This window comes from Stigmatopora nigra, chromosome 14, assembly GCF_051989575.1.
Source record: "Stigmatopora nigra isolate UIUO_SnigA chromosome 14, RoL_Snig_1.1, whole genome shotgun sequence".
Taxonomy (NCBI): domain Eukaryota; kingdom Metazoa; phylum Chordata; class Actinopteri; order Syngnathiformes; family Syngnathidae; genus Stigmatopora; species Stigmatopora nigra.
In genome coordinates this window covers 5,203,046-5,226,812 of record NC_135521.1, presented here as the reverse complement: position 1 = coordinate 5,226,812, position 23,767 = coordinate 5,203,046, and the positions used below count along the sequence as shown (strand labels likewise).

General features: G+C 45.5%; 5 protein-coding genes and 2 long non-coding RNA genes across 11 annotated transcripts; 3 read left to right on the top strand and 4 right to left on the bottom strand.

Moving 5' to 3' along the window:
* Nucleotides 1–147: 147 nt before the first annotated feature.
* Nucleotides 148–8,099, bottom strand: LOC144207899 (E3 ubiquitin-protein ligase RNF130-like). Of its 2 annotated transcripts, XM_077733568.1 has the most exons (11): nt 8,074–8,099; nt 5,700–6,024; nt 5,533–5,616; nt 3,626–3,910; nt 2,239–2,430; nt 1,925–2,175; nt 1,769–1,840; nt 1,620–1,702; nt 1,463–1,559; nt 1,195–1,387; nt 148–968 (listed from the first exon to the last, which is right to left on the bottom strand). In XM_077733568.1, the coding sequence occupies exons 2-11, from the start codon at nt 5,893–5,895 to the stop codon at nt 877–879; spliced, it is 1,545 nt and encodes a 514-aa protein (XP_077589694.1). In that variant the 5' UTR covers nt 5,896–6,024; nt 8,074–8,099; the 3' UTR covers nt 148–876. The 2 variants fall into 2 exon arrangements, with proteins under 2 accessions (XP_077589694.1, XP_077589693.1); XM_077733567.1 differs by having other exon boundaries at nt 1,195–1,559.
* Nucleotides 6,807–10,471, top strand: LOC144207900 (zinc-binding protein A33-like). The gene is made up of 5 exons (XM_077733569.1): nt 6,807–6,926; nt 8,233–8,466; nt 8,553–8,575; nt 9,000–9,115; nt 9,281–10,471. The coding sequence occupies exons 2-5, from the start codon at nt 8,257–8,259 to the stop codon at nt 9,847–9,849; spliced, it is 918 nt and encodes a 305-aa protein (XP_077589695.1). The 5' UTR covers nt 6,807–6,926; nt 8,233–8,256; the 3' UTR covers nt 9,850–10,471.
* On the bottom strand, nt 8,768–17,128 carry LOC144207905 (uncharacterized). 2 transcript variants are annotated; one of them, XR_013328804.1, is made up of 7 exons: nt 17,022–17,128; nt 16,886–16,940; nt 14,801–14,946; nt 12,092–12,151; nt 10,524–10,577; nt 9,900–9,965; nt 8,768–9,083 (listed from the first exon to the last, which is right to left on the bottom strand). It is a non-coding gene; the product is annotated as an uncharacterized LOC144207905 (long non-coding RNA). The 2 variants fall into 2 exon arrangements; XR_013328805.1 differs by lacking the exon at nt 10,524–10,577.
* Nucleotides 11,726–18,413, top strand: cabp2b (calcium binding protein 2b). Of its 3 annotated transcripts, none has more exons than XM_077733570.1 (7): nt 11,726–11,862; nt 12,677–12,976; nt 17,354–17,384; nt 17,465–17,599; nt 17,678–17,787; nt 17,863–18,010; nt 18,115–18,413. In XM_077733570.1, exons 1-7 carry the CDS (start codon nt 11,779–11,781, stop codon nt 18,138–18,140), a joined length of 834 nt encoding a protein of 277 aa, XP_077589696.1. In that variant the 5' UTR covers nt 11,726–11,778; the 3' UTR covers nt 18,141–18,413. The 3 variants fall into 3 exon arrangements, with proteins under 3 accessions (XP_077589696.1, XP_077589697.1, XP_077589698.1); XM_077733571.1 differs by lacking the exons at nt 11,726–11,862; nt 12,677–12,976 and adding exons at nt 13,610–15,030; nt 15,760–15,948; XM_077733572.1 differs by lacking the exons at nt 11,726–11,862; nt 12,677–12,976 and adding an exon at nt 13,702–15,030.
* A 59-nt stretch (nt 18,414–18,472) lies between these two features.
* crybb1l1 (crystallin, beta B1, like 1) lies at nt 18,473–19,997 on the bottom strand. Its single transcript, XM_077733573.1, has 5 exons — nt 19,822–19,997; nt 19,626–19,744; nt 19,427–19,559; nt 19,204–19,346; nt 18,473–19,112 (listed from the first exon to the last, which is right to left on the bottom strand). Exons 1-5 carry the CDS (start codon nt 19,909–19,911, stop codon nt 18,941–18,943), a joined length of 657 nt encoding a protein of 218 aa, XP_077589699.1. The 5' UTR covers nt 19,912–19,997; the 3' UTR covers nt 18,473–18,940.
* A 1,112-nt stretch (nt 19,998–21,109) lies between these two features.
* On the top strand, nt 21,110–22,785 carry cryba1l1 (crystallin, beta A1, like 1). The gene is made up of 6 exons (XM_077733574.1): nt 21,110–21,278; nt 21,409–21,491; nt 21,560–21,678; nt 21,836–21,977; nt 22,059–22,201; nt 22,317–22,785. The coding sequence occupies exons 2-6, from the start codon at nt 21,417–21,419 to the stop codon at nt 22,462–22,464; spliced, it is 627 nt and encodes a 208-aa protein (XP_077589700.1). The 5' UTR covers nt 21,110–21,278; nt 21,409–21,416; the 3' UTR covers nt 22,465–22,785.
* Nucleotides 21,237–23,324, bottom strand: LOC144207906 (uncharacterized). Its single transcript, XR_013328806.1, has 3 exons — nt 23,190–23,324; nt 21,808–22,859; nt 21,237–21,703 (listed from the first exon to the last, which is right to left on the bottom strand). It is a non-coding gene; the product is annotated as an uncharacterized LOC144207906 (long non-coding RNA).
* Nucleotides 23,325–23,767: the final 443 nt, after the last annotated feature.

Genomic DNA, 23,767 nt, shown 5'->3' with positions numbered 1-23,767 from the left:
TTTTCATTTAACCATTATATAAAATTTACTTTAAAAAAATCAAGGAATTTTATGTTTATTTTTTTTTTCAATGAGGGTTCGTAAACCCTCATTAAAAAATATATATATAAACACAGATAATTGAGAATGAAGTGGTGAATATATATATTTTTAAATCATATTTGTTATTTTTGGTTTATATTTTAGGATTTCTCCATTTTAACATTAGTATACTTTCAGTATTTGATATTTTTATCTATACTCTTTGTGCACTTGTTTATTAAATGAGAATTCAGACATCAAGGGGTAGTCATGGATGGTGGAAGTATAGTAAGGGGTTCTCCAGTAGAGGGAAGCCTTCCATAGGGGAGTCATTTGGGAAGTAGGGGGCATGCGCCACAGCACGTGGACTTATTGGTGCCTGCGTTGCACGCAGGTTATGAGTTAGTCAGTAGAGGGCAGTCTTCATCCAGTAGTAGTAGCACGTGAGTGCTCTTTGTGCTAAATAGAGACGTGGAAACGTTAGTCCGGCTTTCGTTTGGAGCCCAAAAGTCCTTTCCGGAGAGGAAAGTGGCGGAAGAGGGTGCTCTTTCCGTCTTCTCCGAAAAGGGGGGTTCCTTCTCCGGGATTCCGCCGATTCTGTTCACACGTCCGGGCACTCGGGAATTGTCTTTCTCCAGAAGAAGCAAACGGCCAGAGGAATCACCGTCGCGGAAAAGGGCGACCCGGCGCCCCGGGATCTGGAGGAAATCAGTTTTTCGCCTCTCGCGTACTTTGGCTCCGAAAAATGGGATAGGGGGCCCGCTCCGACGACCCTGCTCAGCCATTGCGTGTGTGTTTGGGAGGGAGTAGGGAGGGAGGAAAAGGAGGGGAGTTGCCTTCAGGAGGGGACAGCCTTCAGGACTTGTCATCGTACAGATCCAGGGGAGCCTGCAACTCGGGCAGCTCCATGCGAGGGGGCGGAGGCGGCGAGGTGAACAAGTGGCCGCCTGTACACACGGAAACAAAGCTTTCCTTGTCATTTCAACATTTGGCAAAAATATTTTCAAAAGTTCATCAGTTATTTACAAGTAGAAAAAGCACTAAAAATGTCCAAAGTAGCTTCAAAAGTTAAAAATAAACTTCCAACACTACACAACCATTCGAAAAGAAAAACAATATACTTGTTGTCCGCCCTCCAAAACATTTGAAAAAAAACCTTGATTGATCTCTTACTGGTGACGGCGATGGCAATGTCTGCGGGGTTCCGGGGCGGAGCCTCGGGGCGGGGCGGGCTCAGCGGCTCCAGGCTGACGGCGGGACGGCCGCCGCGCCTTACGGGCGGCGCCGGCCTCTGGCCGGAGGGGGCCCGGACGGCTCCCGGCCGCCGGGGTTCCGCGGCGGCGACCTCGGCGTACGCTCCGCCGCTCTGCGTGGCAAACGCGAGGCGCGCGCGGGTGAGCCTGGGCGCGGAAAGAGGCGGGCCGAGGCGGGCGTCGCTCACCGCCACGCCCAGAGCCTTGAGGATATCCAGTTTGCACATGGGGCAGGTGCAGTGCTCGTTGAGCCAGGGATCCACACAGGCCTTGTGAAAGACGTGCCTGGACACACCAAAACGTGCGTCATTATGGGAGCGCCCGTTACGCCATCTCGCCACTTACTTGCAGGGCAGTACGCGGACCACGTCGTTCAGCTGGTAAGCCTCGATACAAACGGCGCAGTGGTTGAAGTCGGGATCAGTCTCCTGTCAAAATATGCAGAGGTTACGTGATCATGTAAAATAGCGTGCGCTAAAGTAAAAGGAGCTTACCTTGTCACCTTTCTTGACCGTCCGAGTGCCCAACTTGCCGATGGCTTTCTTGGCGGCGTCTCCCAGACGACGCTGCCGACGTCACAAGCGTTAAGCCACGGACGAACGATGACGCCTGTGGCTTTTCCACGGACGTCTATGGGTTTTGGTACGTACGTGCCCTTGGTGCGCGGCGGTGCCGTATCGGATCTTCTGGATGAAGTAGAAGACCAGCCAGGCGGAAGAGATGATCATGAGGACGATGAAGGAAACGGAGACGAAGACCAGGGAGCCTCGGTTGACGTTCTTGCCGGGACGCCGCTGTCCCACCAGGACCGTGACGGCCACGCTCAGGTTGCGCTCCAGGTGGGCCAGGATCTCCTTGCCGTAGGCTTCCGTGATCATCACCGCCACCGTGTCGCCCGTCCCTGAGCGACAGGACCGTCAACGAGGCGTCCCATCTTGAGGCGCTAGAGCGAGCGAGCACTGACCTTCGTGGCCCATTTTGACCGTCTTGTTGGTGGAGTTGTTGTAGATGAGTACGGCGGACGCGTTGAAGGCGGCCGCTTTGAGGATTTTCTCCTTGAAGGTGCAATTTCCCCTCTGCAGCAGCGCCACCCACTGGACGCCACGGGGAGGCGCCACGAAGCGGGTGTTGGGGTCGCAGCCCTGATGGTCCACCACTGCACGCAAATAGATTTGCAACGACAATGTCTTTTTGGGGGGGTCAAACAAAAAGCCTTTCTCAGATAACACCAAATTCAACGACAATTTATTCAAAATGATCAGCAATAAGTCCAGAAATGTCCCAAAATCAACAGAAAGTCAGCCCTGAATACCCCAAATAATTCTAAGTGACCAGAAATGAACAGGAATGATCCAAATTGTAAAAGGAATCAGCTGTAAATAGCCCAAATTTAACAGTAAGTGATTGAAAATGACCAGGAGGGGACGCACAAATGCGAGAAAATCAATAGAAAGTGATTGAAAATCAACAGGTTTTCATTGAAGTACCTCAAATGAACCAGAAAATACCTTCAAATGAACAAGGTGACCCAAACTCACCACGGGGTAACCTGAAATTGCGCCAAAACAAACTCATTGAGTGCAATGACGAAAACAAATGGGACAACTCAAACCCAACAAAACGGTCAACGGTACCCCATCGCTCGCCGGGAGAAACATGGTGTGATGGAGGTCGGCGTGTGTTTGAAGGACGCAGCTGCGAGCGCCTCCGTGATCAGCCGCGAAATATGACACCTGAGCGATGGACGGCGGGCGGGCGCCACCTTGAGCGACCTTGCCCACCCACATATGCCTTCGTTTTTACGTCGTCATATTACAAGCACATTTGTATTAGCGTGCTGTCATGCTTTGTTTGACCTTGATAAAAATCATCTTCGAAAAACCTGTTTAAGCTTGTGATGACTTCCTTTAAATGACCACGCGATGACTTTGAAAAGGAACGTGACCCCAACTAACATGGCCGCCCCATTGTATACTTTTATGACTTAACCGGGAACGCCGACCAAAAATGGAAATGAGTTTATACAAGTCCAAATTTGAACTGGAATTGGTTTGTTGGAATTGTAGTACATGAGCGAGCCATGCTCGCAATTATTTTACTGTCATGTGAGTTATGTACTAATTTAGTATTTTACTATTAAGTATTTTTAGTATTAAGTATTTTACTCTGTGACGTCAAGCACGTGTCATTATTTTGCAATACAATTTCTGTACGGATCGGTTTGTGATGTTCTTGTTTTGATTGTTTGTTTTCTCTTCATGGTGGATTTTTTTTGGCTTGCTGGCGCGACGGCTCGTTACATGCGCCCGCTTGTTAATGTCGAGTTTCAGAGGTGGGCGGGCCTTACTCACCTCCATGGCGCGGCGCGGGCGTGACCACCAGTAGCGAGCGTGTATCCACTTTGGGCGAATTCTGTCCGTATGTTCCGTCTTCGCTGCTCATGACGTGCACGGCGTGGCCCCGCGCGTCCGTCACGCTGGCGTTGACGGTGGCGCTGACGTTCTCCTCCGACGGTAAGACCACGCCGCGGTCCGAGCGCCCGGCTCGCGCCCAGCGGACCTGGAGGAGGAGCAGGACCATGACCGGAACCGGCGTCCCGGTCCGGCTGAGGGACCTCATGCTTCCCTCATTCAAAACTGACGAAAGAAAAACATCATAACAAAAGTCAATAGTATTCTTCATTCATGATTTAAAGTCAATACTATTCCATTTGAACTTTTAATGTCAATTCAAAGACCTGTGTGTTTTCAATTTAAAAAAATATTTTTTAGCTTTGCATTCAAAGTAAAAATGCACTAATAATCAGAATTCAAATAAACTTTCACATTTTAACAAATGAGAAAAAAACAAATACAGCTTTAATATGTACATGTAAATGAAGAAAACATTCCCTATGCAATGGCTGCCATTGACGGCAACAAACGTCCGTCCCCTCCCTGTTCAAAAGGATTGGACGTAAATCGTCTTAAATGACAGAACATTACAATTTATTTAAGAAATTAAGGCAAAAAGAAGGTTCCTTCTTTGGATAGACTTTTAAATGGCCTTTCACTTCCCAGCGTTACTGCGTGCTCAATGTCAAAACAGCCGATTTTAATACTCCCGCTAGCACCTTCAATGGCAGTCGTTGTTGATTTCTGAATTAATATTCAACCCTTTATAGAAAAGTAGGAAGGTTAGTAATACGTTTCCTTAGTTAGTGTGGTAAGCGCCGACGTTGTTTTTAGACAACGATGCTTCGTCAATGACACTCGTCAATATGTCTTCCTAGCTTACGCACAGTAGCATTTCAGTTGCGTCTACGGTTCGTGACGAACATAAGCGTCCATTCCTCCCCTCCACTTTTCTTCAAAGCGAGACACGTTCAAGACTTTTTACTGACTTTTGGACGATTTTGCTCACGTCCAAAAAAATGGACGTTGCCGCCGAGGTTCTTTGGAATGAGAAGCTGGCGTTCAAAGTGGCTTACGTTTTTCGCGTCGCGCGTTTGTCTTACCGCGAGTATGGACACGGATGCAACCACTTTGGGGGTCGCGGGGAGTCGTCGGCAATCGGCAGCCGTTGCCCCCTTCTTTTGTTTGTTTTTCCCTTCTTCTCCTTTCGCCTTTTCGCTTGTTGTGTTTCCGCTGCGGAGTGCGGAAAGACAGGAAGCACGGCCTGCTCGCGAGATGACGCGGGCGCGCATGCGCACACGTCTTGCGGTCGAGATCTAGATCAAGTATCGCGAGAACCTTTTTTTTTGCACCACCATAACAAAACACTGTCAACAAAAATGGACATACTTAAATAAACGTATAATCATACATTTCGTCATTCAACCAATGGAATAAATAAAAAAAAAGTTTTTTCTTTTGGCCAAGATGGACGAGTTTATCACGAATACTCTTAAAGGATGTCCATTTTTTTAATATAGTAATATTAATTGATGCTACTATTTGGTAAGTCGAATAACCGCTTCAAAAGTAATACTTTACTGGTAATAGCGTCATCTAGGGGTTGTCTGAGTCATTGACTGGGGCAGTTGCTGTGCTTGTTGTGACATGCCTTGGGTTGGTCTTACAGCAAAAAAAAAAAAACATTCTAGGGCTCAGACCACGCCCTTTTTGTCACTTTCGCCCTGCACTCCAAATCAACTCCTTCAGACGCCTGACTGCCTCTCAATCGATTATTTTTCCAAGAAAAAACAACAACTATTATGTGCACACAGAAGGACGATGGCGGAAGCCGTGGCGCTTGAAGAACTCCAGTCGGAACTCACCTGTCCGGTGTGTCTGGAGATCTTCCGCAATCCCGTCATTCTCGAATGCGGACACCACTTTTGCCAGCTTTGCATCGTTCAGTGCTGGGAAGCCAAAGCGGAGGAATTATCGTACACTTGCCCCAAGTGCCGCAAAAGCTGCGCCAGGACGCTTCGACCCAACTCACTTCTGTGTAACGTGGTGGAGAGCGTGCGTCGAGCCGGGTTCATGGACGCCGCCGAGGCTGCCGCGCCTCCGCCCGGCTGGGACGCCGCCGAAGGTCCGCCGGAGGAAGCCGAGGAGCGAGAGCGAGAGCCGGGCTCCAGCATGAGTAGCGTCGCCTCGTCCGTGGGACACTGGCCGCGCCCGTTCGAGGGAGACATGTGCGAGGAGCATGAGGAGAAACTGAAACTTTACTGCGAGGACGACCAGCTGCCGATATGTCTGGTCTGCGGCATGTCACGGGACCACAAGACGCACAATGTCATCCCCATCAACGAGGCCTTTGAGAACTACAAGGTACAAATTGGACACATTAGTACGAGATTTAGTATTGTGCTTTAACAATAGTCGGTTGCAAACTGTTATTTCAATGCAAGTTAACGGTATATGGAGTACTACTTGAAGTTTTGTAGTTTTCATTCATTTTCCCCCCCAAGTGCACTGTAAGCCAAAATAATAAAATGGGGAATATCCAGAACTACACACCTAATAAACTCAATTGAGTATGCACGTTTAAAGTAGAGCAACAAAAGTTAGTGAGTCACAATTTAAGTTTATTTATTTTACTGCATGGCACCCCTGACTCATGTACTTTTGTGTCTAAAAAAAACTATATGCTACAACATATTATGTGTATACACATACAGAAAATAAAAAAAGAACAACTTAAGGTTTGCAAAGCTCCTTTTAACATGAACCAAAAATAGGATTTCCTCATCCCACAAAGATAAAGACACAAAATAGACTAAAGTGTTATTTTCCTTGCTAATCACTTGACACTTTAGGGCTTTGACTAAACCGCATCATGGTTTAAATTCTTTTCAAAAAGCAGACAAGCCAGTTTGCAGCGTCTGAACACTTGAGTTTAGACGCTGCAGGAATTCTGCAAGCCGGTGAGAGGTCTGACAACTCCTCTCGTCAAAAGTCTCCTTTTTTTCCGAGCTGAAAAGGCACTTTTGTTGATGTTTTTGAGTGTGACTTGTGTCATATGAGTGCAATTGGCAACAAGTGTTTGTGAGGAAGGAAAAAGAGGCGGAGCTGACTTTAACCCCATTGATTTCTGCAGCATTTTCAATGTGATCCTTTCTCTTTATAGGATAAACTGTCTTTGGCTCTGGAGAGTGTTCAACGGCAGTCTGAGGACGCCCAACTCTTCCAAAAACAAACCGATGAAAAAATCCTTCTGATCAAGGTGTGTTTTTCAAAACTAAACGCAGACGATAATATTTGTCCCACCTCACTTCGCTATTCATTACGCAACATGGAATACAGTCGTAGCTCTACTTACGAAATTAATTGGTTCCCAGACTCTTTTTGTAAGTTAAACATTTCGTAAGTAGGTGTGTACTTTACATGTAAATTCTCTAATTTGTATAAGTTGTACAGTTTATAATTGATTAATAGGGGGAATTCAAAATAAAATAATGGATGAGGAAATGCATTTCCTTTTTGGGGGATTTCGTAACTTGGATCTTTTTCGTTACTCATTTGCATATAAAAAAAATTGTAACCTTACAAAACGCACACGTACACTCGGATGTGACACACTGGAGGGGGTGCTTAATCACTCCGTCTGGCGTTGGCCTTTCTCACTCACACACGTAAACGGAATGAATCGAATGAATCCAATCAAAGGATTGGATGAATTGGATGCCGCACCGACTTCATTTAAAAGGTTGTTGTTGTTTTCCAGCGTGAGTCAAAATAGAACTACGCTTGCAGACGTTAAGATGAGATACCAGTCTCTTGTAAAAATGTCAACACTTGCAAAGTAACAGATTAGGTCCCCTATGTTATCTTAGCTCAGGAGTGGGCAAACTTTTGGGCCCGGGGGCCACATTGACTTTAAAAATTTGACAGATAGGCCGGTCAGCACGAGATACGATACATATAAAAAAGTGCATCCGTTAACAGTACATATGAAACATAAACAGAAAAAAGGACTAAAGTATTAACATACTCATCACTCATCATTAAAGTAAAAAGGAATGTATTAAGAAAGATTAAGAAGTCATTTAAAAAAAGATAAAGGGGCTGTAAAACACGCAATAGTTTGCCCATGTCAATCTGAGCTCGATGCTAAGGCCCATTTAAATATGTAAAAGCACTGCCTGACCCAGTTTTAGTGCACATTCACCCATTTTCACTTCCCTTTCCTGAAAGGATAGAAGTAAAGAAGGTGAGAGGAAAGTTTACCAACTCCTCTTCCGGTCTGCGTTTCCTTTTAAAGCTCACGCATGTTCCGTTTTGTTGCCCTATTGCAGCATATATGTAGACATCATGTCACCTTTCAAAAGCTATTTGACTAGTTGTTGACATTTTTTGGAATGATGTTTTACCTTGGAGATGATTGGCAATCTTTCCCCTGAAAAGAAAAAGATTGGAAATGTTAGAAAACACAACATTTTGAAACAGGTCTTTATATTTACTTTTGAAAAAGTCAGATCAAAATGAGATTGGTCCACTATAGTAAAACAAAAAATGGGCTTTGCTGTCAGGAGCGAGCTGGGGATTTGGAAGAAATGGTGAGTGCAGAGTTTGTCCGTCTGAGGGAGTTCCTCCAAGAGGAGGAGGACAGCATCAAACAGAAGCTCCAAAAGCAAAAGGAGGAGAAACTGGGCCAACTGGAGAAAGCGCTGACGGAGGCCACGCAGCAAATTAGCCGGCTGGAAAGCACGGCCGACCGGCTTCACGTCAAACTGACCGAGGAAGAAAACCCAGAGCAGCTCAAGGTGAGCGGGCGTAAATGTCAAGCCGGTCGGTGCAAGGAAAATATCCTATCCTAAAGTATTTTATTTTTCTTTTCTTTGTCTTCAAGGGGATTAAAGATTTTATTGGCGGGTGAGTACCACCATTGACTTGTTTTATTCTGCTTTTATTTGTGTTTTTTTTTTTAATCTGCCAATATTTGTGCATTTGAAACAAAGTTTCAGTCAACTTGACTTGTACTTCCGCTGCTTCCCCACTGGAGGGCAGACTGGCAAAGAATAAGAACTTTGCAATGAAGAACTGGTTATATGTGAAAACGTGATGTTCCCATGAGAATACGTACTTACACCGTAATTTGATTATTAATTTCCATAGCCGGAAATCTTACGACAAATCTTGACAACTTTTACAAACAACAATTACACACAGAAAATAAATAATTGCAATTTAAATTTAAAAAATGAGCATTTCAAATGTCACCTTAGCTTAGAGACTGGCGGACGCAGTGTTTGTGAAGCATTCTCAGCATTCTGTTTCCTTCTTTCTGCTTTTCAAGAGCCGAGAGCCTGTTTGAGCGCCCCTCAGAGGTCAGTGTGGATCTGCAGTCGGGAGAGTTTTTGGGACCCTTGCAGTACCGCACCTGGCGGAAAATGAGCGCCATATTTCAACCAGGTAACAAAATCACTCCCACACATCGGGGGGGTCAAACAAAGTCTGGGGTCACGGGCCACATTCATGCAAACTGCCGGACCACTTCCGGGCCGCACACCGCAGATTTGACAACCACCCTCTGACTTAACCCTTCCGGTGACCTTTTTCTCCGCTGTCATTCGGCAGCCGTGAGGGCGGTCTCGCTGGACCCGGACACGGCCTACCCGTGCCTTTGGGTGTCCTTGTGCCGCACCAGCGTCCAGGTGGGCAAAATCCAGCCCGAGCTGCCCAACAACCCGGAGCGCTTCACCCGCTACAACATCGTCTTGGGCACCGAGGCCTTCTCCCAAGGCCGACATTACTGGGAAGTGGAGGTGGGCTCCAAGACGGCGTGGGGACTGGGCGTGGCCCGAGCCTCCGTCAACAGGAAGGAGGAGATCAACCTGTGCCCCGAGGACGGTTTCTGGACCGTGGTCCTGAGGGACAACGGGGACGGCACCTGCGAGTACGAAGCCTGCGCCGACACGGACGAGGACAGCTTGCTGTACCCCGTCAAAGCCCCCCGGCGGGTGGGGGTCTATCTGGACTACGAGCGAGGAGAGGTGGGCTTTTACGACGCCGGGGATATGAGCCACCTCTTCACCTTCTACGAGGCCAAGTTTAACGAGCCCGTCTACCCGTACTTTAACCCCTGGCCCATTATTAACGGCTACAACTGGGAGCCGCTGACTATCGTCTCGCCACACTGGGGATAGCTCATTTTTAAAGACATTCAAATAATTTTTTTTTAAATTTCAAAACTTACCTTTGTAAGTACCTTCTGGTGGTGCTTGACTTCATTTCGTAGCCATTTGCTGCAATTTTCAGGCATCTGTCAACAAATATGGTAAAAGTGTCAACACTATTCGGACAGATTGACAATGCAATGATCAAAGCAAATATTGCAAAATGAGGGACAATTGTTCCCTCTTGGAATAAATCTTTGCTATTATTTTATTCTTAAATTGTGTGTCACCTGACATGTCTTTTAAGGGCATTACAGATATTTGAAGATTAAGATGGCCTCAATTTTATTAGTCACAAATTGATTTTTAAAAATGGTTCTGCTCAGTGAGTTGCCGCTAGAGGGCAAAAACTGACCTTTTAAACTACTGCAGTGAGTTGTTTTTATTATATAAAAATGTTTTGTATATCATAGTTTTTCATACATGTTGTTTTATACTAAAACCCTGAATAAGTTATGTCTAGCTTCATCAGCTGATTGGATGTGACCTCATCTGACACAACGTGAATAAACATGATCTTTTTTGAACTGCCAGGTTGATATATAGCTTTGCTTTTAGCCAATTGGATATCTCTCACCACTAATACAAACAAATAAATAATGAAAAGAATGTTTCTGATGTTGCGGGATGTGTCAATTATTCACCACTGTTTGCATTCTCCCTTTATTGGCTGCCAGGGTTACGCCAAGCGTCTTGATCTGTAATTAGATATATTATTGCCAGTCGCTTCACACACGGTAACTGGAGATTTTGTGACGTCCCCATCCGAGACTCGGTATCGCTAACGAGGTCCGATGCGGCTATTGTCGGAGGATTTGGTCACGAGATTGATGGGATTGGAGCCCTTTTTAGTTCCTAGGTGCTTTTTGCCTGCTCTAAATCAAACCACTAGGCCCGGAACGTCACACTCTGATTGGCTTGCCAACTAAGTCTCATCTTTAGGATCTAGTCTTATGTTTTGGGCTTTGTGTCGTTGATGTAAAAATAGAGATGTAACATTTATTTACACGTGTGCACGTGTGTGTGTTCAGTGGCGCTTGCAGGATGAGGTTATGCATGCGGGACCACTTTCAGCCCCAACGTTTGAACATAAAAGGAGAAATTTGCATGCACCAAAAGAAATTTAAAAAACTAAAATACATCAAAAGATGCGTGCTGTTGAACCAAATGGATCAGTGACCTGGGGAAAATGGGAAATTAATCCAATTCATGTTGCAAACCGAGCCTTCTGATATGATAAAGGGGGATTTGGGAGGAGATAAAAGAGAAAAGAAGAGACGGGAGAATGCAAAGTGTTTGCAATTTTCAAAAGTTGGAATATTTCTATCGGAGAGTTCATTCATTTTTTCAGCTGTTTTTCACCAGGGATTACTTTGGAAAACGCGGCATGGACAATATGGATTTTGTGGCGGTAAAGTGAGCGTCCTCCTCAGATGGCCACTTTGAAAAAGAGGAGGACGTTAAAGGAGCGCTTTGGCCCAGATGTAAAGCGCGGGAGGTATAGAGTGTCACCTAAACGGCCCACAGATATCCAGTGAGTGTCCAAGTTAAGCAACTTAATCCTGGGGCCGAGACCAAAGCTGCTGATAAAAAGCCACCCAGAAGGAATTTTAGTGTAGAAGAAGCTCGCTGGCTCCGGCGGACGTAAAGAAATTCGGACCAGAGAGCTTTTGGACAACAAATGGAAAAACGGTGGTTAAGGATACGGGAGAAAATATCGGAGGTGAAGTTGACAGCGGGTGACTTTGAGGAGGAAAAAAAAAACAGAATTTGCTAACCTTTTTCTCAAGTCAAATTGCACCTGATTTTGTACTTGAAAGAAGGAAGGCCAGTTAAGGGTGGGGTGAGCGAGAAAAAGAGAGAGAGAGAAAGAGAGAGAGGGAGAGCGCTCGCGTCGACATGTTCATGATCATTCGAGAGTCCACGGCCGCAGGGGGGACGGCTGCAGCCATTAACGTGCCGCAGGAGAGGACCGCCAAACAGGTGGGCTTTTAGATTTATTCTCCACAAACACTGCTAGTCGAGGCTTTCGGCTGAAATTGTTTACTTCAAGTGTGTCGGGAATTTGCTCAACCAGCGCCTAACATGATGTTAGAATGCAATTAGACTGTATTTTGAAAAATTCAATCCTTCATAAAAAATAATCATTGTAAAGGATTTCCTTCTATATTCCTTAAAACTGCATGTTGTAGATTTGTTGACATGTACGTACCTGGTGTTCAAGTTGGCGACCAGTCCGGGTTTCTCGTGGCGAGGCATCACAGGATGAGCACTAAAAAAAAAAAAAAAATGGATAGCTGGGTTAGCGCAATAGCGCACACAGGGAAATACAGTAGATGAAAACGATATTTACATTGTGTTTGTAGAACTGAAAGAGGTATTTCTAATATTTCATATCTATCAACTGTGTTGCCGGGTGCATAACAATCATCTTCAAAAACACCGATGAAGAAAATATTGTTGAAATGATCTGATAGTGTTGATGAAGAAGTCATCATCTGATGCCAGGTACTTTTTGCAGAGGATAATGACATGGCTAAAAAAAATATTGGACATTTTGGCATAATGATCTGGAAAATACAAAGAAAATGATCTATAGAAAAAGGTCAATTTGTCACCATCCAATGTGTTTGGAGTTCAGTGGTAAATTCACCTCAGCATGAAACGGGATTAGAATTGCAGCTGCAAGTTTCAGAACCAAAACAGATTTTTTTGGTCAGACAGAAATGGCCTGAAGTGAATGAATGGATATGAAAGACAAACCAGGAGGCGTGCCAAAGTTTCTTTGTTGCCGCAGGTGCGGGCCTCCATCAAGAAGAAAGTGGAGAAGCGCAGGAAGCGTGCCAACCAGCAAGGAGGAGGAGGCACGGCGGCGGACATCCAAGTGTGCGTGCCGCAGCTGGAGAACCAGCGGAGAGGCCACCGCGTGCCCAAGAAGGACACCCAGAACGGGCAAACGCTGGAAGAGAGGCTGGAAGAGATGATGGAGGGAACCAGGGGCAAAGAAAACATCCCAGAAGAGGAGGAGGCGGCGGAGGAGACAGAGGAGGCGGAGCCCGTCGACCTGCTCCCCATCGTGGACTCGGTGTTTGGACAGGTAGCCAATCGTCACGTTAAGCGCCTGTTCACATTATTATTATCATCTTGGACTACGTTCCGTCTCACTTAACCCGCCGCGTCGCCGTTAAGGATGAGCTGGCGTGTGTCGGGCAGGATTTAAGCTCCTTTACTTTAGGAAACATTAGGAAAGTCTAATCCGTAACAGATAGTGCCAGAGATGCCATGATACGGCCGTAAACCTCCCGCGGCCGCCGTACGCTCGCTCACGTGGTGACACGCCAGAGACACGGGAGAGAGCCATGCTCAGAAATACATATACAATAAATCAACACACGGTGAAGAGAGTTTTTGTTTTTTGGGAAAGGAGCACGGCTTGTGATTCAGTGAAATGCAATCTATGGAATTGAGGAAAGTAGACCCTGAGGGGACGCTGTGAGTCATCCTCACGTCAGTGAAATTATATCTGGAAAGAGAAAAATAGCTGACGTCCGCCGCTGGTGATGCGACGGCTCCAAAAATAAGATGTCGCAAGCACAATGGGGAAAGAACGGAAGAAGCAAGCGACCGCATCTAATTAAAAGCTCATTTCCAGGTTACGCTGAAGGATCATCAGCCCACACACACACACACACACACGCACACACACACCGTCATACCTTCTTCCTACACTGTCTATTTCTGATTGACAGCTCTCGTTAGCGGACACCGGTTGCCGAACATCTCAGAGCAGATCAGTACTCAAGGTACACAAACAAACAAATCTACTTTACACACTGAATGGTAATGTGATCAGAGGCAACTGAGCTGCTAGTTAATCAGTCAGAATGGTTAGTTGCCGGTGTCAGATGGACTCACGCGTACGTGCATGTTAGAACGGGCCAACATCAAGTGACAAATAAGGCAGAAATGCTACAGTAAAAAGTACAGAGGAATTGAACTGAACTCAGTGAAATCCATTTTTAAAGGTTTTAAAGGAGTCAAATGAAAAAAAAATGGTCACATTTGGCAGTTGTTCACCCCTCAGGTAGACCAGATTCAGGAGCTGTTAATGTATCTTTGATATTTGTTTGTGAAATGAAGTAATATTCTCAAAGTTGGATAAACAAACAAGTGGGCCATCTCTGTGACCATGAACGAGCCCTCTAGCGGCAATTGTGCGCAATAGCAGAACAATAGTGTACAATGTACATCATAATTTAATTCAAATTCTTCCTCTCATTTTCCTTCTAGCCACATTCCTTAAGCAAACATACTTTTTCCAAATGTGGTAATGTGAGCGGTAAAATCCATAATCCACATTTTCGGTCGCATTGAATGTGAACGGTCGCAATTTTTGCATTTTTCTGCTCATTCATAGTGCTCACAAGAGGAGTCTTAAATAAGACAATATTTACATGATATTGCCACCAGAGGTCATCGTACCCCCCAAAGCAATCAAACTAGATACAGCAATTTAAAAACAGACCACTACAAAAGCACTAATTAAAACGAAGAAAGTAAAGATTAATCACTGCGGCGCTAGATTATTTGTCATCTTTGTTTTTGTGAACCATCTTTTTTCCAGTAGTCAATTGCATTAGAATATTCTTTTTAATGAAAACAACAAACTTGTCGTTCATCCCTGGCTTTTGAAGAAAGCCGCTACGGATGAAAATATCTTTTTTGGGGTGGACTTTTCTCCCTTTTATCATCACACCCTCTCGCTTAATCCGAAAGCGCGGCGATTAATCCCCTTCTGTTTTTACCCTCTTAATTCTCCTCCTAAAAGTGGTCTTGCTGCAGATGAAGTCGTACGGATGAGAGATTAGAGTAGTTGATCAGTGGAAAAGAGAAATGAGGATGTGTTCAGTTTCACGCTTACTTTGGCTTGTGTGAGGTCATGACACTTGGGGCTCCGCAGAGTGGGCGGAGTCAGTCAGAGAGTACAAGTGGGTTTCGTCGCCCAGTGGGTATTTGGGGACGATGCTTTCCGCCATGGTGGAACTACATTGGTAAGGTGAGAGGGTCCTGAGGATACAAAAAAAGGAAAGGGTGGGAGGTTAGGTGATGGGAAATTGCACCAAATCCTCCATGAAAAAGAACATTCAAAAGGTAAGAATTTATGTTTTAGCAATAGTGTGATCGTTACGTATTTCATTTTCAAGGGAATTCACAAAATCAATTGATTTGAGCATGTGGTCTTATTTACTTAGGGATTATCAAACCCAGGGTTTAAAAAAATGATAATTACGAGGGGCCCATATTTGATTTGGATTTAAAAACTATTAACATGTCAGGTTGCAGGTTTTAATATTTACAAAACACATGCCAGGGCTTAAATAGATGATCCTGAAAAAGTACATTATTTGAGAGTATTCTATGGATATGAGCAGTTGCGTCATTGTTAAAGATTTGAATTTGGATGTATTTCAATCACTCTTTTGGTTTGCTGATGAGGAAACTACAGTTTAAATGCTAGAAATATATTTGTTTTTGCTTTCCATACAGAAAATCATTTTTTAATGAATATACTTTTTGGGTGGGTATCCAAAATGTGGCTATTTTTTTAGTGTAAATGACTCAAAATGGCGGCCTTTAACCCCCCCCCCCAGGTCTGTTTAAAATGGGTCGCTGAAAGGGGTGGTATTGATTGGCGAGCAGGCACACTATTATGAAATGATACATCTAATTAAATGACTGCTGTGTTCTCATTGTTAGTAGGTTTAAAAGCAAATGTTTTGCTGGCCACAAATCAGAGAAATTATTTAGAGACACTTTTTTGAACTGAAAAGTTCCATGGACAAACGCAGCTGACCAAAGTCGCCTGGTCTGCCTCAAAAGGGCGTGTCAGACGGTTCCCCGGGGGGTGACGTGAGGGGTCTCGGGCCCCTGCGACCGCAGGAAGAAGACGACGTGAAAGAAGAGCCGTTCAAAGATCCTTTCAGGACGTTGCTAAAGAACAGCAAAATGCTGCACAACATCGCAGGCCCCGCTTGCATCTTCCTCAAGCGAGGTTTTTTGCTGACCCTCGTACGTAACAAAAAGCTGTCGACGCCGCTCACCTCCCCCCGTCCCGCCGTCCCTCCTCCCCATCACGGCCAACAACGCATCACCGCTTTGGGGTCGATCGTTGAGCGAAGCGATTGACTTGAAATTGTTGCGGCGATGTGGTGTTCGGGCTGCTTCTTGTGTTTGACCTCCATTCATCTGTTTGTGATGGAAAAGTGCTGACACGTTATTCACCTCTGCCCCCGTTACGGCTGAAGTTGAAACATAAGTCCAATTTATTCAAGCTATAGTAAAGGCTAACCAGGTTGGGGTGTTAGAATTGTCCTGTTTTTGGAGTTTCGGAAATGTATTCAGGCAGGAGCCTGACTAGTGGGAAAGAAAGTTTAGCTTAAAGTGAGTTTACTTCATTTAGGATGTCAATACAGGGGTCGGTATATTGTGTAAAAAAATGGAGGGGTTCCAGTCGAGAAAAAGACAACAAAATTAGACTACATTGGTATCTGAAGGGCTGTGAATGTCTCTAAATCTTCTAATCTTGGCGCGTTGCCTTGGCAACATCGCCAAAGTAATCTGGTTAGCCCTACATGCAATTTTATAGCATCATTATTCTGCATAAAATTGAATCGCGCATTTGCATATAGTGTTTTGTTTAGTGACGGTTTGGACATATATATCATTTATATGAGGACAAGTGGTTCATAAAATGAATCAATGTGTATCTGCTAATGTAGCAATTAGCTAAGCACGACTAGCGTTAGCCTCGTGCTAATCGCTATTCAGCATATTTACTCAAGAACAATAATATACTACTAAATCCCACAATAGTATTTACCACTTCTAGAGCTCCAATTTGTTCTTATGAATTCTTGAACAATAAATAACGATACATAGTTTGGCAACATAACACATTCGACGGCAATAGAGCTTTGAGGCTTGATCTATAACAATGCATACTTACTGGATGTTTCGACTGGACCACCACAGCTCTTCGCTTCAACGCGCACTTATTTGTCCTAAAAAGTGAGAAAATCGTTAGACATCAATATAAATGAAAAAATCATTGTTTTATATGGGTTTTGTATAACATTTCGTACCGGACGCTTCCTCTGTTCATTCAAAATAGTACCAGGTGGAATTTGTGATTGCCCGTGATATTCGCTGTTGCCACTAGAGGGCAAATGTTCCCCGTGTACCATGACCTTACATATAGTACTATAAAAATACGTAGTAGTATAATATTCAAAATACGAACCACATAAAAAATGTAGATACTATATTGATTCATGGTCCGTGTCATTTCGTGATTGGTCATTGTGTGTTCTAGATGTAAGATGTGTTTCCAATTAAATGGGTTTTTAATAACAGTTTTCTCATGAAATTGATGAAAAAGGACGACTTGACATCTATCATGGTTTCCTCCCAACAGGACCGAGAGCTGAGACCAGAAGAGCTGGATGGTGAGAACAAAATCCATTTGTTCTCCCAAGTTTCCATCTTCAGTAGACTTAATAACATAGCTCCCCATGTCTGTCTTCAGAGTTACGAGAGGCCTTTCTAGAGTTTGATAAGAATAAGGATGGCTACATTAGTCATAAAGATCTGGGAGAGTGCATGAGGACCATGGGATACATGCCTACTGAGATGGAGCTCATAGAATTGAGTCAACAGATTTGTGAGTGGACCAAAAATGGAAAAATACTATTTGTTTTCTTCTTCAACAACTCTTAAGTCAAGTGTGTCTATCCTCAAGGTGGAGGAAAAGTGGACTTTGAGGATTTTGTGGAGCTGATGGGACCCAAAATGTTAGCAGAAACCGCCGACATGATTGGAGTGAAAGAACTACGTGATGCGTTCAAAGAGGTTGGCAATCTCTGCTATTATTTTGACATTTAGATGAGATAAATGAACAATATATCATTCTCTCCTGGAGTCCAGTTTGATTCCAATGGTGACGGTCAAATCAGTTTAACGGAGCTCCGGGAGGCCATGAAGAAGCTGATGGGGGAACAAGTGACCAACAGAGAAATTAATGAAATTCTGCGAGACGTGGACCTCAATGGAGATGGTTTAGTGGATTTTGAGGGTGAGTGAGCACTACGAGAATTGGAAAAGAATCCATTGATTTATTGTATATCCAAGATAATTCCGAGTTATGCTCCCATATTGCCTGTTATTTATGTCTTGCAGAGTTTGTGAGGATGATGTCCAGGTGATGTGGACCACACGGACCAGAGACTTTAACAAACAAACCTTCTGTGGCTGGACCAATTGTAAATGTAAAATGTATATATAAAGTGATAGAAATATGTTGTAAATCCTGGACTGTTTATACTGCACTCACCATGAAATATGTGCTCTTGACCACTAAAACTACTTTTGTCCAGATACTTTCCACAGTTCACAATCCAAAACTACAATGCTAAAGTATTTTTGTATATGAAATGTTTGAGTGAAATTGCTTTGTACAACTATAAACGATGAGCAAATGATCAGTCCCAAAGGTATGATTTTGAAGTATATAAGCAAAGTGACTCGAGAACATCCCTGAAGCAACATCCATTTATTGAAAACTTGACCAGGAGTCTGTACACCAGATATTGTGAGCGAAAGGAGCTAAAGACTCAGTTTCCCATGGTGCTTTGCCTCGTGACTCGAGACACTTGTGGAGAACGGCAATGGGTATCTTGTTCCTTCTTCAGAGCAGTGCGGGAGAATAAAGAGAAGGATTTAAAAAAAAAAATTATAATAATAAAAGTGAGAGATAGGAGGGAAACTAAGCTCAGCCCTCAGGGGAGAAAGAGAAAAAATGGACAGTGAAGAACGGAGTTCCTTTCCAGGAGACGTTGGACCAGGTGGAGAAGATGCTCCTCCCCCCTTCTCCTGGCTGCCCTCCGGCCATGGTTAACGGTGGCGAGGTGGAGACTGGGACGCCTCAGACGTCTCTCCCCTTTCCCCTCTTCTTGCGCCCCTCTCCCTCACCGGCGCTCTTTCTCTTTCTCTCCTTGGCAGAACCTCACTTGCTGGTCATGGTGAAGCAGCCCTGTTGGTGCCACTGCATGTCGCGGATGCGTCGCACCGACTGCAGCTGCGGGGTGCGGGCGCCGTACTCGTTGAAGTGCCTGTATTCGCCCTTCTCCAGCAGGTACTGGCTTCCGCGGTAGCCGGGGAACTGGTATCCCACAAAGCTGGAAAGAGAGAGAGAAAGAGAGCGGGTGAGCCCAGGTGGGGCGGCGCAGAGGGATGCTGGACCCCGGGACCGGTCGGAGCGGCGCTCACGTTCCACAGCTGACCACGATGCTGCCCACTCTGTCGGTGAACCCGTAGGAGAACAAACTGGGCACGTCGTCGTCGGTGATCTCCATCTTACGCCCCTTGAACTCCCCCACCTCGTGCAGGCAGATCTTGTGCTTGTCGGGGTCCTGCGGGCGAGAGGGCGGCACGGGATGAGACGCTCACCCTACGTGGGCGGCGTCCCTTTCCCGTGGGGGGTGGGGATTACCATCCTGATGGGCCTGAAGGAGAGCAGGTAGTCGTTCTTCTGACAGTTGCTCCAAGAGTCCCAGCGAGGGTACTCGCCCTTCTCCAGGATGTACATCTCGCCGCAGAGGTTTATCTGCTCAAAGCCCACGAATCTGCCAATCAAACAAAGCCGAGGTCACGGCGAGCCGAGGCCAACTGGACGCCGCCGGGTTACTCACGGGCCGTTCTCCACGCGGAGCGAACGCACGCGTTCCATGCCCAGCTCGCAGATGTTCATCACCTCGCTGCTGATCTCGATCACGCGGCCCTGGAAGTTCTCCTGGTCGTACACCGACATCTGCGGAGGAGGGGTGGGGGGTGGGGGGAAGAGAGCGCGTGAGGCGCGCCACCTTTTAACCTTTTACTTTCCCTCACCTTGTAGGAGCCCAGTCCTAACTCAGACTTTTTGCTCTGGCCCGCCTTCCCGTCGGTCTGGGACGAGGACTTGGATTTATCGCTGGACATGGTTGCTTGGGTTGGAGAAAGAAGGCACTGACTGCGTCACCACGTATAGCGAGGGCGCACTGGAGAGTGTGTGCGGCCCGCTTGCGCACTTCCCTTTTATATGCTGGCGCTCACGGGAGAGGGATTAAATCCGGTGAAACCAACCTGCTGAGGTCAGAAGCCGGACACAAAAGAAAAGACCACCTCATCAGAGGGGGGCCGACAATGCGTGGGCGGAGCCAGAGCAGCGGGACAGTGAACGGTGGGACCCATTTACGTGGCCCATGTGAACACTTGAACACTTTGTGAGTGCGAATTTAAAAAAAAAAAAACACAGCTGGCTTCACCCTGTGTATAGGAATAAAATGTTTTTAAAAAGTTATCGTTATGTTAAAGTTCCTTGATATTATGTTGTACATAGTACTATAGTAAATAGTATAGTATATAGCAGTATGAAAAAGGCAACTCTAACTTTTCTTTTTGAGTCTTCACGAACAATAAAAGTCATTCAAACGAACTGAAATTAATTAATTCTGCAGCATGTCAGTCATATAAATTATTGTAGCAATTATGATAGGTTACGCGGCACATCAATAGCTAAAAGACATCTCTTGCCGCGCTATAACCAATGACATGAATGAACAAAATTGCTTCAGCAACAGATGGAAAAAGACAATACAGACCTGGCAGTCATATATTTTTATCCCCTGCTAAGAAGAATTCCTATCATTGGTGAGAGGCGTTGAGCCCAGGTCGTTTGTCTGTCTGTCTTATTGGAGATGGGCACACCAGGAAGGGCAGCACTGAGAAATATAAAATGGAAAAATCATTTTGTCATTTGAGAGATGCATGTTTTAGGGATTGAATCGTTATCATATTGTAAGTATGTTATCACACATCATTTCTTGAGATGCTTAAGTGTAAGACACCAAATCACGATTCATTGTAAATGCCTAGATTTAGATATAGTATACTATGGAGAGCATGCTGCTAAAGTCCCCAAGTCCAACATGATATAATTCAAGGTCTGGTCCCGCCTCCCGACCTTTAGGGGTGCCCCCGTGTCACAGTGTTAATCCGTTCACTCTCCCCTTTGTGCGCACACATAGATGTCGGAGTGCTGACCGGGGTCCGAACATACCGGAGCGCCTTTGTCTACCCTCTATGATATGTGCTGAGCTGGTCACGGCCGACGGCCCGAGGGGACGCAAAGGCCAACGCCACCAGGGAGCGTGTAGCCCCACGCGAATGCACGGGCGGAGGAGTGCCCCGCCCCCACGCGCTGCCTGCCTGGCCATATAAAAGCCCAGCGCCAGGTACTCTCAAAATTCTGCGCGAGGCGGGCCTTGGGTGTCTTCCACTTCACAGTTGTTGGAAAAATAAAAGCGGTAAGGTCTGAACGGGGTGGGCCAAAGAATAGAGTCAATAAAAGACTAACTATGTAGGATGTACTTATTAGTTTTACTCATTTTAATCCCTGAACATAGTCACGAGTCTGCGTGTTTGTGTTTGCATTAGGAGTAGAGATGTTCAGAACTACCAGGTCCCCACTGATGCAACCCCTGGCTAACTCAGGAATGGGCATGGCGCCTTGCTTCAAGGTAAAATTAAGCATGGGATATATTTTTGGAGTGTCTGGCATCTAATTTATGTGCTCTGTACTGGACAGGTGACTGTGTTCGAGCAGGAGCATTTTCAGGGCAAGAACTTGGAGCTCACCTCAGAGTGCTGCAACATCCAGGAGTGCGGTCTGGACAACATCCGCTCCATCCGCGTGGAGAGCGGCGCGTAAGTCGCACCGCTATCACTTCACCTGTAGACACAAATGGATTGCAAGCATGAGTTTGGATCACATCTACTCACGCGCACACGTTCAATTGTGTATAATGGGAGAAATGAGCAAGGACCAATTGTAACCTTTATCTTTTTGGGGTGCTTTCTGAAGCTGGGTGGGTTTCGAGCATCACGACTTCCAAGGCCAGCAACTGATCCTGGAACGAGGAGAGTACCCTCACTGGGATTCCTACAGCGGTTCCCTGGCTTACCACGTGGAGCGCCTGATGTCCCTGCGGCCCATTCCCTGTGCCGTGAGTACACCACACTCCCCCAAAAAAACCCGGTCCTGTGCCGTCGCTCTTCATCCCGAGCCGGTCTCCCTTCTTCTCAAGTCGCACCAAAGCAGCCGCATGACCATCTTCGAGAAGGAGAACTTCATGGGACGCAGCGTGGAGATCTGCGACGACTACCCCTCGCTGCAGGCCATGGGATGGCAGACGTCCGAAGTGGGCTCCATGCGCGTGCAATGCGGCGCGTGAGTTGATGACGACCATCTCTCCTTCCCCAAATCGCCGGGCGCCGATCGCGTTCCTAGTTCGATTCCCTTAGCAAAAAAAGCGAAGTGATCCCCACCTTTTCCTTCCACGCAGCTTCGTGTGCTACCAGTTCCCCGGCTACCGTGGCCAGCAGTACATCATGGAGTGCGAGAGACACAGTGGCGACTACCAGCAATGTAAAAGCTGGGGTTCCCACTGCCAGACCCCCCAGATCCAGTCCATCAGACGCATTCAGCACTGAAAGGAGGACCCAATCAGCCACCATCTTCTTTCTGTCTCCTCCTTGCTGTTGGGTGGCGCTGCAGTCCACTCCACGCCGTTTCACCAACGAGTAGAAGAGACAATAGAGCACCGTTAAAGCACAGGAACTCCATTACAACACACACATGCACAAATGATACATACCTGGGTAAAGTGTCTTTTTATCTCACAAACAGGCCTTAAGCTGTTTTTTCAAGGCCACTCAGAGGAGGATTTCCAAGTTGTGCTGCGGCCTTTTTGTGTGGATGTGGTCAACTCACAGCTTGATTAGCAAATAAAGTCATTTTTGCCTCAAATGCAACATTTCTCTTCTTGGTTTTTTTGCTCATCAAAATATCACGGAACGAATTCAGGATGAGGATAAACAGGATTAAACTGGAAATAGGAAGCAGGTTTACGTATAACAATTAGTTGGGGGAAAAGACCACGTTAAACTTGTTGTTAGCATGCTGCTAGCGTGCTACTACTGCGCACTAATTTAGCTGTTGTTATTTGTTAACGAGTCATAACGAGTTACTCCTTATTACAGAAGAATAAGTGACTCCTGCCAGTGTTCTAACACCGAAACAAAAGCACGACTTTTATAAAACTTGGACCCTCGTTTTGAACATCAATTGACTTTTTCACCTGCCCTTCTCATGACATACTGTAAATTATCTACTATACATTTATCGCACAAATGTGAACACAACACGAAGCACTCACCGTTTAATTGTGTAAATACACGTGAATTAAAATGATTAAAATAAGAAAATATAGAACAATATAGGTGTATATACTGTAAAGGCACGCCGAACACACCCGTTCCGCGTTTCTCACTAATTTTGATGACGTCAAGCAAGCATGGATAACAGTGACTTGATTGAAGTAGTATTCCTCTAGACCGCTAAGGGGCAGGAGCGTAACAAACCATAAAATTGAAAAAAAACAGAGGAACATTCAAGCAAATATTTTTTTTCTGATGAAAGTTCAATACAAACACAAAAAAGAAAAGTGAAATCCAAGAAAAACGGCAAGCAAAAGCTTCTCCAGATAATGTACTAATCATCTTTCTATAAAATGCAAAAATCAAAATTACAGGTGTCCAAAGCGGTCCTCAAGGGCCGTAGTACTGTATCGGATGGAACAAAAACCAACACGGCCCTTTGCGGAAAAGTTTGGACACCCCTGTACCAAGACTTTTGAAGCGTTTGAGTTGAAGATCAACTTTCAATCGTTTTTCCGTTCTAGTTGGGGAAAAGTGTATCCAGTTGTTTTGGTGTGGGCCTGGGCCAGCGCTGGTT

What these genes read in the sequence shown, in the direction of transcription:
- LOC144207899 (XM_077733567.1), bottom strand. Translation starts at nt 5,895, where the DNA reads ATGTCTCCCTCGAACGGGCGCGGCCAGTGTCCCACGGACGAGGCGACG. An exon ending in TCTCCAGACACACCGGACAG is followed by an intron (nt 3,911 to 5,532) that starts GTGAGTTCCGAC and finishes TTCTTTCGTCAG; the next exon opens with TTTTGAATGAGGGAAGCATG. An exon ending in GCCCGCGCCGCGCCATGGAG is followed by an intron (nt 2,431 to 3,625) that starts GTGAGTAAGGCC and finishes ATTTGCGTGCAG; the next exon opens with TGGTGGACCATCAGGGCTGC.
- LOC144207900 (XM_077733569.1), top strand. Translation starts at nt 8,257, where the DNA reads ATGGTGAGTGCAGAGTTTGTCCGTCTGAGGGAGTTCCTCCAAGAGGAG. An exon ending in AAAACCCAGAGCAGCTCAAG is followed by an intron (nt 8,467 to 8,552) that starts GTGAGCGGGCGT and finishes TTTGTCTTCAAG; the next exon opens with GGGATTAAAGATTTTATTGG. An exon ending in GAGCGCCATATTTCAACCAG is followed by an intron (nt 9,116 to 9,280) that starts GTAACAAAATCA and finishes GTCATTCGGCAG; the next exon opens with CCGTGAGGGCGGTCTCGCTG.
- cabp2b (XM_077733570.1), top strand. Translation starts at nt 11,779, where the DNA reads ATGTTCATGATCATTCGAGAGTCCACGGCCGCAGGGGGGACGGCTGCA. An exon ending in TGGACTCGGTGTTTGGACAG is followed by an intron (nt 12,977 to 17,353) that starts GTAGCCAATCGT and finishes TCCTCCCAACAG; the next exon opens with GACCGAGAGCTGAGACCAGA. An exon ending in GAGACCAGAAGAGCTGGATG is followed by an intron (nt 17,385 to 17,464) that starts GTGAGAACAAAA and finishes GTCTGTCTTCAG; the next exon opens with AGTTACGAGAGGCCTTTCTA.
- crybb1l1 (XM_077733573.1), bottom strand. Translation starts at nt 19,911, where the DNA reads ATGTCCAGCGATAAATCCAAGTCCTCGTCCCAGACCGACGGGAAGGCG. An exon ending in TAGGACTGGGCTCCTACAAG is followed by an intron (nt 19,745 to 19,821) that starts GTGAGGGAAAGT and finishes CCTCCTCCGCAG; the next exon opens with ATGTCGGTGTACGACCAGGA. An exon ending in CTCCGCGTGGAGAACGGCCC is followed by an intron (nt 19,560 to 19,625) that starts GTGAGTAACCCG and finishes TTTGATTGGCAG; the next exon opens with ATTCGTGGGCTTTGAGCAGA.
- cryba1l1 (XM_077733574.1), top strand. Translation starts at nt 21,417, where the DNA reads ATGTTCAGAACTACCAGGTCCCCACTGATGCAACCCCTGGCTAACTCA. An exon ending in ATCCGCGTGGAGAGCGGCGC is followed by an intron (nt 21,679 to 21,835) that starts GTAAGTCGCACC and finishes TGCTTTCTGAAG; the next exon opens with CTGGGTGGGTTTCGAGCATC. An exon ending in ATGCGCGTGCAATGCGGCGC is followed by an intron (nt 22,202 to 22,316) that starts GTGAGTTGATGA and finishes CCTTCCACGCAG; the next exon opens with CTTCGTGTGCTACCAGTTCC.